This window comes from Erpetoichthys calabaricus, chromosome 18 (genome assembly GCF_900747795.2).
Source record: "Erpetoichthys calabaricus chromosome 18, fErpCal1.3, whole genome shotgun sequence".
In the NCBI taxonomy this organism is placed as follows: domain Eukaryota; kingdom Metazoa; phylum Chordata; class Cladistia; order Polypteriformes; family Polypteridae; genus Erpetoichthys; species Erpetoichthys calabaricus.
The window spans coordinates 78,987,964-79,000,754 of NC_041411.2; the positions used below are offsets into that span (position 1 = coordinate 78,987,964).

General features: G+C 42.8%; 1 protein-coding gene across 2 annotated transcripts in view; it reads left to right on the top strand.

Annotated features, from left to right (window-relative positions):
* The window catches only part of LOC127526206 (FYVE, RhoGEF and PH domain-containing protein 5-like), a 189,316-nt gene that overhangs the window by 143,852 nt on the left and 32,673 nt on the right, over positions 1 to 12,791 (top strand). For both annotated transcript variants that reach the window (XM_051920996.1, XM_051920998.1), the window contains exons 13-14: positions 3,921 to 4,004; positions 10,000 to 10,079. In XM_051920996.1, coding sequence (XP_051776956.1) covers positions 3,921 to 4,004; positions 10,000 to 10,079 — 164 coding nt within the window. The remainder of the gene's footprint in view (positions 1 to 3,920; positions 4,005 to 9,999; positions 10,080 to 12,791) is intronic.

Below are 12,791 nucleotides of genomic sequence, written 5' to 3' on the forward strand. Positions count from 1 at the left end.
ACATTGCTAAGATCTTTTTCTGTTAATGAGTGCCAAAAAGGGCAAATGAACTCCACTGTGATTCAATGTGGTATAAAAATAAAGTGCGAGAACATCCTAGGGGGTGAACTGCACCATAATGTGGTGTATGTGCAGACTCCACGTGGACTCCATCCATGCGTGGGATTCAAACCCTGGATGTTAGATCTGTGAAGCAAGCACGCCAGCCACCCTTATTTATTTATCGGCTGATTTATTTTTTTTCATTTATTCCTAAATAAACCACATTAAGAATGTCACCTTGAGCTGGTCTTTATCCCCTGCTTGGAATCCGTTCAGAGCGGTACAATTCTTTTTAAATGGCTGGACTTTTTTTTTCCCTGGCAGTAAATGAGCTGTGATGAATGTTTCTCTCTGGATAGATATGAAGGGGGTTGATGGATCCATGAATTCGAAAGCCATCAGGCCGCTGAGACACAGCAGCAGCTCTCTGCAGATTAATGCATTGCACAAAGCGTAATTTATGAAGCAATAAGTAAACTAAGTAAAGATGCTTGACAAGTCATCCGTCACTGGGCTGCATTTAAAATCCTCTTTTCTCTGTGTGTTGTTTTAAGCAGTTCATTTATCATCTTAAAAGTTTCACCTGAGCGTGGACAGGGCGTGAGGGGTTGGCGCCCTGAAATGGTTAACGGCCGCCAGAGATTTAATAAGCACCGACTCCACGGAGAAGGAGATGCCCTGCTTTTCCAAAATCAAGGCCTGCAGGGGGCGCCGTTTTCCATTTAAAAATGAAAGACGTCAAAGGAGATGGGGATGGGGTGGCGCCTGATGGGCAGTCTCTCCATAAACACGGCGTCGCACGTGGCCTCACAAACCTGATTTACTGCCCACATTGATCGCTTGACAAGCGCAGCCTTCCAAAGAATGACATTCACTGGTAGCATTTCAAGAAACGTCTTTTTGTAGGTTTTGTAGGTCACTTGTCTCAAGGTGGGCAGAACGTGACTCTCAAGCGAGAATGCGCGTCTGAGGATAAGAGCACGTAGTGAATAGCGGCGAAATCCTGCACTACTATGGCAGGTGGGCCCCTCCTGTCTACCATAACTGTTAGTAATTTATTCACAGCGACTCAGGGGTGTCGAACACCAGGCCTGGTGGGCCGCCGGGGCTGCAGGTTTTCATTCTAAACCCTTTGTCCTAATCGGTGATCAGTTTTCACTGCTAATGAACTCCTTTTCCCTTCATTTTAATAGCCCTGTTTTTAAGGATTCAGTCCCCTGAGTTGAGTCGTTTCTTCATTAAATGGCAGCCAAACAGAAATGAGACGTGAAATGAGCCGACGGAAACTGGGATTTCAAACTCCAACCAATCTCTTAATGAGAAGCTGATTGTTCCATTGGTTGTTATGCCCCCCTGACTGCTGCGCCCTAGGCCATGACCTAGGTTGGCATTATGGGAAATTCGACCCTGACTGGGCCATATTGTGCCTCCAATTAGGCTCTGAGCCTCCAAACTCCCGAAATCTAAATCCGTGTAAAACTGTAGGCCTGCCGAGTACGTAATGTCATCGTGGATTGGACTGGCCTGGTGATGGTGCAAACATGCCACTGAAACTGTGAATTAATAACGCAATGGACAGTGCAAGTGATTTAAGCTATTAAAATTTCTTTAAAAATCTATACAGCTCCGAGTGGGCCCCTCAAAGCTCGTAGGCCTTTTTGCTTTGCACAATCTGTACAATCCATTGCTGTGCCATAACTGTGCCATCCTCCCACAGGGCTTCTTCCTGAAAACAGCCGCCAGCCCATATCTCCAGTCCCTGCATTTTAAACTGCTGCCGGGGTTTCAGGGAGAGATAGAGCAGTAGATACTCAACAAAAGACTTGACGCTGACAGAAAATAAAAAGATCAGTAGCACAAGGTGACGGAAGCTTAATAACGAATCTGAAATGTCGTAATGAGTGAAGACAGACAGATGCACACTCGTAGGCCACCACAGCTCCACACCTTCCAGAAATGCCTCTGTCTGCTACGATATCTTTCTGTCGTTTCGTATACTGCTTTAGTGTATGATGTCACATAACAACAGCAAGTCAAGTTTAAATAAGCATTGTGGTCTATGGATTGTAGATGTCACATGGACTGGAAGGAAATAGGAAGCAGGTCTGGAAGGAAGAGATGGATGGACAGCCCCTGTAAAAGAAGAGATATCACCGGGGAGTTTTTATTCCTCCAGCACGTTAGATGGTGGCAGTCTCGAATATTCACGCCCGGTGGAAAGCCAGCAGGGCATGTCGGGAAATGTAGTCTGGCAGGGCAGCCCTGCTGGGGTCACGGGGTGCTGCAGAGAGGGCGTTGTAGGGGAACAAGCTCCCTACTTCTGATAATGGACTTCCATGTGACCCGGCCCTGGCACCGGAAGTACTCCCGGGTCTGTAATAAGTGGGACTGCACTCCCTTATCCAGGCGAGTCGGAGCTGGGTGGTAGAGAAGCAACACTTGACTGGAGGAGTGCAGTGTGGTGGTGAGAGAATTATTGTAGAGAGAAACCAGTATTTTTGTGTTTGTGTATGAATTTTGGAGGTATTTATAATAAAAACCTTCCTTTATTTGCACCCGGGACTTTGCTTGTGTGTTCGTGTTGGGGTTTGGGCTGGCTGTGGCCCGGGTTTCCATCACCGGATATACAACGTGTTGAAACGCTGCAGTTATGTTTGCATTTTCAATTAGACAGTAATGTTGACTCTCTTTAGTTATTCGTGTCGTGCGGCCTCATCTGTGCACCTACTGATGATGTCAGGAAGATTTGTCGTCATCTCCTATTGCTCTCCGTTATCCGCTCTCTTAACGGCAGTCGTTTTTGACGGGGTGTGACACTCCATTTACTTCAAATGCATATGTTGCAGTTCATATTTTCCTGAGTATGGCTGCCATTTCTTTCAGGCTTACATCGACTCCTACACTATCCTGGTAACGCTGAACAACGGAGCTCACCCACAGCACCTGCGACAATGTAGTGTTCACAGTTACTATTTGTCTGTTGATACCATCGAATGCCAATGTATCATCTTAAGTCAGGTCAGGTAGGGGGGGCATGCACTGGTACAGCCTGGTGCCGCACCCCCCAGATGGCGAAACAGCTTGGGATCTTGGTTGGCAACCCCCCAGGCAGACACACAGGGCCGTCTTAACGCATGGGCATGCTGGGCAGTTGCCCGGGGGCCCCATGAGCATAGAAGGGGCCCCATGCTAAGCTATGTATGTTGTGAGTGGCTGTGTAGGTTTGCCGGGAGGGGGGCGCCTATAATGCTGTTAAGACAGCCGTGCAGACATGTGGTTCAGTCCCAGAAATGACCCTCTATCTGCTGCAGCCAGGTGTTATATGTGGGCGTCCCCTTGGCCTCGTAACCCAGCGTTCTTTTTGTTTTGTAAACCAAAAATTGTTGTGGGGGAAAAAACAGCCCATAAGACACGGATCTCTGCTCGCTGCTCTTCTTTGGCGTAAATGGAGAGCAGAACGGCCATGTTTACTCCTAGCCATCAACAAGAGAAAGCTGACTGACCATGGTGGAAATTTTACCGCTGTGACCCCAAACATACAAAAGAAATCTGTAATCCCAGCTCAAGCAAAATCATCACGGGAGTGTGGCCGATGAATAACTGACCCTCAATGATTCTGCTCCTTTCAAAAACTCTTCAAATCATGAAAGTTGGATGGCAAATGCAAAGATGCACTTGAACCTGTGTCTGGCCGTGCGGTCATACAACGTAACAAAAATAGGAAACCTCCACCGGATTTCAAAGCAATGTGGAACTTTCCAGAAGTTTCCCTAATAATTTTCATCACTGGCAGCTTCATAATGGAACCTCAGCTGTCCGTCCACTCTGCACAACGAGACCCTCTGACCATTCCATTCTCTCTTTTTGTCTTCAAACAGATGAATGACGTGCTGCTGTACACGTACCCTCAACAGGATGGGAAATACCGGCTGAAAAACACGCTGTCTCTGTCGGGGATGAAGGTAACGCTGATCCGCTTTCACTCTGTGCTCTTACTGCCAGGGCTGGTTTATTTTCCTTTTGTCATTATTATTTTTTATTATTTTTTTGTGTTCTATGTTATTTTTACATTTTTGGTAATCTTATTTTGTTTAATCATTATTATTTATTGTTGAATACTCTGTATTTGTTATATGGATTCTGTACTTGTGTTTAATGGGTGGAAACCCAAGAGGCGGAGCCACTGTGACGTCACTGCTGAGGGACCTGTTTTGTCTTGTAGAGTAACATATTGCTTTACTTTCCCCTATTGTATTATTAATATGTAGCCTTTGTCAGAATGCCTAATCTCACAGACTTACCACTGTTTATAAGGGATTATAGTATACTAGTCATTTAGCCCGTTACAATAACGGGAGCTAGAACAGTAGTGCATAGTCATTAGTAGGAACAGTCTATATTAAATGGCAAGGGACTTTGACCTCATTCTTTTTGTTGGTCGTATTTTTCTTTCTTTCAGCCTTTCTTTTGTTGATGTTTACTTGCTGAGCTGACCGTTCTTCGTGGGCTGCCGCCGTGCATTGTGTGTCTTTAATTTTCTGTGACAGTAATACTGTCTTGTACGGCTCTATTCAATAAGGGCGCGCACAAAAAGGCGAGCAAACTCTCCCTGCTCCTGACGGAGGGGGTGTGAGCTGCCGCCTTCAACAGCTTTCTGCGGCGGTGCTTCGCATACTTAAAAGCCAAACAGCCCTATTGATTTGTTTGCTTTTCTCTATCTTTCTGACATTCTGTGCTCCTGACGCGCACTCCTTTGAAGAGGAAGATATGTTTGCATTCTTTTAATTGTGAGACAGAACTGTCATCTCTGTCTTGTCATGGAGCACAGTTTAAACTTTTGAAAAAGAGACAAATGTTTGTTTGCAGTGTTTGAATAACGTTCCTGTCTCTCTACAACCTCCTGTGTTTCTGCACAAATCTGTGACCCAAGCATGACAATATAAAACTAACCATATAAACATATGGTTTCTACTTCGCGGATTTTCTTATTTCGCGGGTGGCTCTGGAACGCAACCCCCGCGATGGAGGAGGGATCACTGTATTGTCCTTTAGTACAACACAATGCACAAACCACAATTAAGCTCTGTCCTTCCTTCCTTCTATTCTCTGACTGTCTCTACTCCTCTCCAACAAGCTCTGTCTTCTTCCTCCCGACTCCGGCTCCCTTGCTGGAGTGAGGTGGCCTCTTTTATACCACCTGGAAGTTGTCCAGGTGCTCCTTGATCAAGTTCTGGCAGCACTTTATCTATCTATCTATCTATCTATCTATCTATCTATCTATCTATCTATCTATCTATCTATCTATCTATCTATCTATCTATCTATCTATCTATCTATCTATCTATCTATCTATCTATCTATCTATCTATCTATCTATCTATCTATCTATCTATCTATCAAATAATTCAAATTTAGCCAAAACATTACTAGTGTTGCTAACGGTTGTTCCTGCTTCAAATGACTGATGTTTAATGTATTGTTCACATAGGACTTCAAAGTCCCATTTTAGCATTTACCTGATGGTGAACTCCCTTAGCTTATCCTTATTTAGTCCTGTTTAAATGGCAATTGTTTATTAAAGAAACCTTTGTAATTACATTAGCACCACTGACGCCTGTTATTCAGTTCAATAAAACAAGTCAATTGTCTTTCCTTGAGCTGAAAGGTACTAAACATTCCCAAATCTCAATTGTGGGTTTAAAACTGGCCAAAACAAAACCACTTTCTTTAGGAATACATCACTCGTTGTTGTTTTGCAAAATGAATGTTATATTAAATATACTGTATATATACATCATGCAGTCTGGTCATCATGCAGGTGGGGTATAAAAACATTCACCATGTCATCGTATTTCAAGGTTTTTTAGAAGTACTTGGCATGATCTTAGCACTGATAGCTGGACATAAAATAATATGAAACATTTTTAAGATGTTCGCTTTGCAGCTCCTTGAGCTGAACACCCCGCCCAAGTTAGAGCCGTGCTAAATGGTTTACTGTACATCAAATTTAGACAGTTGATGAATTATCCAGAGCGGATATTAAGCTTTGCCTGAACAGTTCTTGCAGGCTTTTAGTTTCCTGTAGATAACATTTCATTTAAAAAAAAATCAGACTGATATTGAAATGAAAATTAGTATTAGTCTTGACGGACAGCAGAGCGGTGAGGCTCTTCCATACTGCTGCGTCTCCTTACTTACAACATATTAAAGTTACTGAATACTTTTTCAAGGCTCTCTGCCTATTTTTTAATTATTATTTAATTTTTTGCTGACACCGTCGTCCAAGACAACACGTGAGATACAGATGCTTACATTTCCTTTGTTCTTCCCAAATAAAGCACAGGCAGGTCATGTGACTTGCTCAGGGTCACACAGTGGTGTCAGTAGTGGGATTTGAACCCATAACCTCAGTGAATGAAATCCAAAGCTTTAATCACTGCGCCACACTGCCAGAACACACGCACATGTACACACACGTGCATACACACGCACACACACATGTGCACACACACACGCACGCACACACACACAGACACACACTCTCTCTCTCTCGCTCTCTCGCTCTCTATCTCTCTCTCTCTCTCTGCAAAGTATGTGTTTGTTTAATGTTATTTTACAAATATGTAAATATTTATTATATACTGTCATCATTCCCATATATATATATATATATATATATATAATATTGTGATGCCCAGGGCACGTACAGCCATCCTATCCCCAACACAGACAGGCAGCATGCGACTTTGCCACACAGCAACAGTCCATACTACAGTCCTTTTTGCTGCCAGTCCTTCCGCTTCTACTCCTCCTCCAGAGCTTCATCCTCTTCCTCTCGACTCAGGCGATTGAGTGGTGGTGACTGGCTCCTTTTTATAGGGCACCCGGAATGAGTCCAGGTGCCCAACAAGCTTCTTCCTGCAGCACTTCCAGGTGTGGTGGAAGTGCTGCCAGATAGGGCCCTGCAAGCATCCAGGTGCCCCCTGGCAGAGGCCACGGGCCTCAGCAGGTTTGAGCTTCCATGCTCATGACCCATGGCCCTGTTGGAAGCCAAGGGGGCTGTCCTCTGCCAGTCTGAGAGAGAAACGGTCTTGAAAATACAACCCCCCCAAGTCTGTCCATTGCTAGGGCGTCCTGGCAGTCCGCCACTATATATATATATATATATATATATATATATATATATATATATATATATATATATATATATATATATATATATATATATATTCTGTAAGAAGAACGACCATAAGACATTGTGAAGGTTTGGGGCAGCCACCCGTAAAATTTTTCCCGGCTGCAAAATTGATGTCAAAGCACAGACATGTTCATACAACAAAGTCCAAAACAGAACTGACTAACTGGGAGCAAGATGGCGGCTTTAAATGCTAGTGGAGGAAGTGATGTCATCAGGACCGGAAGCGGAAGTGACGTCGTTGGCTGCCCCTGAGCCGGGCGGGATTTCCCTAGAATGTCTGTAAAAGATTGAGAAGGAGAATTAGTGCACTTCGCCGCCTTCTGGTCCGGAGTGGAATTACATGTACTCAAGCACTTCAGTTGTCTCCTAAACACACGTGTGTGACAATATCTATCTATCTATCTATCTATCTATCTATCTATCTATCTATCTATCTATCTATCTATCTATCTATCTATCTATCTATCTATCTATCTATCTATCTATCTATCGGAAACACCACCTATCCACAGTGTAAATCATGCCGACTATGCCAACTGTTTTTTTGTAGAATCGCACTACAATCTATTCTATCTATCTATCTATCTATCTATCTATCTATCTATCTATCTATCTATCTATCTATCTATCTATCTATCTATCTATCATATAGTGCCTTTCACATTTATCTGTGTACATGTATCTATCTTCTCAGCTTTATATATCATCTTTTGAATGCGTGTAACATTAAGGACAAACTGCAAGGGTGGTTCGAAACACCAAAATGCCAAGACAAGGACTGTCTTTATTAAGCTCCATTTTACTGATTATTAAATAAAGGTTCCTCCTCTGTAAAAGCGCTGCAGACCTTGTTCTAGAGGTTTTAGATGTCAAGGAGAGGTGTGGTCACATCAGTTTGTGTGCCTGGTGCTCTCTTCACAATATTTAAAATAAGTAGCTTTTTTCACTTAGTGCCATTTTGATTTCCTTTTGGGAGGGGCTATGTTTATGGTTGCTATGCTGTTGCTAGGCAAGGTCAACAGGAAGTGGGAGGCGTGTAACATATCCGGGTCAAGGACAGAACAGTCGCATTGTGCACTTCCTAGCTCTCCTTGATTGTTCCTTTGAAACATTTCTTAGTTAACCATTTCTGGCGCCACCTTTTGTCTGAGGTTTAAGATGAACGTTTTGGCTCTGGTTACGTGTGTGTTTGTTGGTTTTCAGATTTTTGCTCTCTTTCTTGACTCCACGTATTGATTATTTGTATTTTATCTTCCTGGTTGCTCAAGACTCTCGGCTTGTTTCGTGAGTTACGGTTCACCTCCTTAATTCTGCTGCTGTCCCGTGTAGTCAGCACTAGGACTCCCTGAGCTCCTCCCTTCCTTCCAACACTCTGCTTTCTTTTCACATCCCCAAAGACCAGCCAGGCCTGCGATGTCAAAAGTGTTTTTGTGTCTCTATGGCATCCCCTCCGAGGCTGGTTGCTGCCTGGCGGCTGTCCGAGGGGGGCTCTGCTCTCCTGTTACCCAGTCAGTCCGAAGTACTCAGACTCATGAGATGAATATTTGCTGAGGCCAGAGTCTTCTTGTTATGAAGATTCACTTTTCGAATGGCTTCATGATGACTAAAGAATAACGACAGGCTGAGCTCTCGCGGCTCCTTCCCTGCACTGGTGCCCACTAAGCTAAAGGACGATGGCCGCACTGGACAGGGTGTCAGTCTGGCAGAGTGCATACGTTACGTAGGGCTCTTTCTTAATTAAATGACCACAGGGGACTTGTGGGTGAAGTGTAAATGCTTTCCTGCAATCATGTGAAAAAGTAAATACACCCCATATGTGGACACATCAAGATTTGATCTTCATGTCAAGCTAAAGGACGATTGCTGTGACCCCCTTACTCTTTGGTTAGCTATCTGTTGTGAACTGTTGTGTCACTTTTGTGTGTATTTTGGATAAGATGGATGACTGGAGTGATGACAAAGAATCAGGCTGACATTGACCTGAAATTTAATGTTAGTCTGGACGGTTCATGACTGGTGGTCTGCTCATCATACAAATGCCCAGAGCGTCATAAGGCAATTGAATTGGTTTTGTATTTTGGTGGATGGGCTTAGCCGGCCTCTCGTTCCTCTTCCTCCTCCTGTCAGAAGCCCAGCTAGCTCACACGCCACTTCTTCTTCCCTGCCCACCCTGCCCATCTTTGTGATTTGTGCCTGGTGTCACTGAGACGGAGAAAAGGAGGGACAACTCTGCATTTAAAGGGCATTGCCCACTACCAACTAAAGTGTGGGGGGGGCGGGGGGCGGCAATGTGCCAACATCCAGGTGGGGGAAACTCCAGGTTGAGCTGTGTGTCATTTAAAGTCCTAATCAGAATGCAAACATCTGCACAATGGGCAGATAAAGTAAAGGTCCTCTTTGAGGCTTTTCACGGGGGACTCCATTGTGCACTCGCCTTTTACATGGTTTTTCTCCGATAAGATTTCAATCAGCTCGCTTTCTTTCTTTCTTTCTTTATTATTTTTATTTATTTATTTATTTATTTATTTTGTTGGGCCAGCACTGCCACATTAGTGATGTAACTGGCTCAGGGGTCATCCGCACAAAAAGAAAGGTCTGCTACTCCAGGAATAAAGGAAGGGTCACCGTGGAAACGTCACCCTAAAGTATCCCCCTCCCCCCCCACCCCCCCGCCGTTGTGGTCTACCGTTCGCCTATCAAGATTTAATTTGATTTTTTTTTTTTTTTAATATTATCCTGACATTTTTCTCTGTTTTCAGATCAGCAAGCCCTTTCTGGAGAGATACCAGAATGCACTGAGGATCGACACCGTGGGCCGCTGCCTTACTCTCTCTGCGGGGTAAGCCCCTTCCATTACTTCCATAAAGGGGGACTCGTTGCTAACAAATGAGGCCGAGACGGGGTCTGAGCAGGGCTGTCCCAAGTTCGACAGACAAATCCCCGAGTCCTGCATTGCCTCTGAAAATCCCAACTGAACAAGAATTGTACGTAGAAAAGAAAATCTTAATTCAATTTTTACATGAATTATCTACTTAAAGGGGCTTGCTAAAATTATGGGGACAACCTGGTGTGCCACCTTTTAGGAATAAAATCTGTAAGTGTCAGCTGAATCGAAGTGTTTGAATCCTGTGTGTTCGTGTACGTCGTGTGCGCGTGTCGTCGTACGTTTCTCATGCTCATCATGGCTGCTCGTGCTCATCGTGTGTAATTCAGTGACGTGATGCTGATAAAGAGTGCCGACTGACAATGTGGGGCGTATCTTCATATCTACATCCTATTTACAAATGTCCTGTCAGAAAAACATATTACAAGTGTAAGTGTACAAGTTCTATCAAACACACCCGTTCTCTTCTACTTACATATTCTTAAAAGTTTAGATTACACATGTTTATATATCTATCACTATAATTTAATTGAAATGATCTCTTTTATGTTCCTTAGCATCTTTTATTTGGTCTCTCGAAATGGTGGCTGTCCTGATCTGTGGTTTTGGAAATCTGAGATGATGTCCAGGACAACAGGAAAGCAAAGAGCATTTTATAGAGTGCCAGGCATCCATCAATCCATTCATTCATCTTCCACACAAGGTATCCACTTCAGGGTTAGGGAGAGCGGGCGCCTAACATGGCCGCACTGGACAGGGTGCCAGTCTGGCAGAGTGCATACGTTACATAGGGCCTTCCTTAACTAAATGACCACAGGGGACTTGTGGGTGAAGTGTAAATGCTTTCCTGCAATCGTGTGAAAAAGTAAATACACCCCATATGTGGACACATCAAGATTTGATCTTCATGTCAAGAGTATGTAGAGATGAAGGGAATGGAAAAAGACTCGGCAATAATTTACTTGGCACATCTGTTGATTTTTTGCTGTGTCCCTCTGTAGAAAAAAGTAAGTCCCCCCTTTGGCTCTACTAGCTGGTGTTGCCCCCTCAAGTTGGCGTTTCTTTTAACTGTCTAACAGCCTCTGACCTCGACTCCACTCCTCCATAAAGAATTCTTCTCGTTTTGTGATATGTCCACCCACCACATCTCGATGGGGTTTAGATCCAGGCTTTGACTTGCTTGTTTCCAAAACCCTTTCTTTCTTTCTTTCTTTCTTTCTTTCTTTCTTTCTTTCTTTCTTTCTTTCTTTCTTTCTTTCTTTCTTTCTAGTATTTAGCATTTCACAATGGATTGGACTATATTAGTCTTTCTTTCTTTCTTTCTTTCTTTCTAGTATTTAGCATTTCACAATGGATTGGACTATATTAGTCTTTCTTTCTTTCTTTCTTTCTTTCTTTCTTTCTTTCTTTCTTTCTTTCTTTCTTTCTTTCTTTCTTTCTTTCTTTCTTTCTTTCTTTCTTTCTTTCTTTCTTTCTTTCTTTCTAGCATGTCCTCACAGGTGGCGCAGTGGTAGTGTTGCTGCTTTGCAGTAAGGAGACTGTGGAAGATTGTGGGTTCGCTTCCCGGTTCCTCCCTGTGTGGATAGCGCTTTGACTACTGAGAAAAGCGCTATATAAATGTAATGAATTATTATTATTTAGCATTTCTCAATGGATTGGACTATATTAGTCTTTCTTTCTTTCTTTCTTTCTAGTATTTAGCATTTCACAATGGATTGGACTATATTAGTCTTTCTTTCTTTCTTTCTTTCTTTCTTTCTTTCTTTCTTTCTAGTATTTAGCATTTCACAATGGATTGGACTATATTAGTCTTTCTTTCTTTCTTTCTTTCTTTCTTTCTTTCTTTCTTTCTTTCTTTCTTTCTAGTATTTAGCATTTCACAATGGATTGGACTATATTAGTCTTTCTTTCTTTCTTTCTTTCTTTCTTTCTTTCTTTCTTTCTTTCTTTCTTTCTTTCTTTCTTTCTAGTATTTAGCATTTCACAATGGATTGGACTATATTAGTCTTTCTTTCTTTCTTTCTTTCTTTCTTTCTTTCTTGTATTTAGCATTTTACAATGGATTGGACTATATTTTTCTTTCTTTCTTTCTTTCTTTCTTTCTTTCTTTCTTTCTTTCTTTCTTTCTTTCTTTCTTTCTAGCATTTAGCATTTCTCAAAGGATTGGACTATATTAGTCTTTCTTTCTTTCTTTCTTTCTTTCTTTCTTTCTTTCTTTCTTTCTTTCTTTCTTTCTTTCTTTCTTTCTTTCTTTCTTTCTTTCTTTCTTTCTTTCTTTCTAGCATGTCCTCACAGGTGGCTCAGTGGTAGTGCTGCTGCTTTGCAGTAAGGAGACTGTGGAAGGTTGTGGGTTCGCTTCCCGGTTCCTCCCTGTGTGGATAGCGCTTTGACTACTGAGAAAAGCGCTATATAAATGTAATGAATTATTATTATTTAGCATTTCTCAATGGATTGGACTATATTAGTCTTTCTTTCTTTCCTTCTTTCGCATCTAAGTGCAAAACACCAAATGTCATGGTACTGAGAGGGTGCCGTAAATTACACTGGACCTAAATTAGGCAGACAGAAGGCAGGGAGTCGTGAAGACGTCAGACTGGCAGCCATCTAAGTTGAGATTGGCACATCCAGCACATCTCCTGCTATCACCATACAGGCTCCCAGGACACT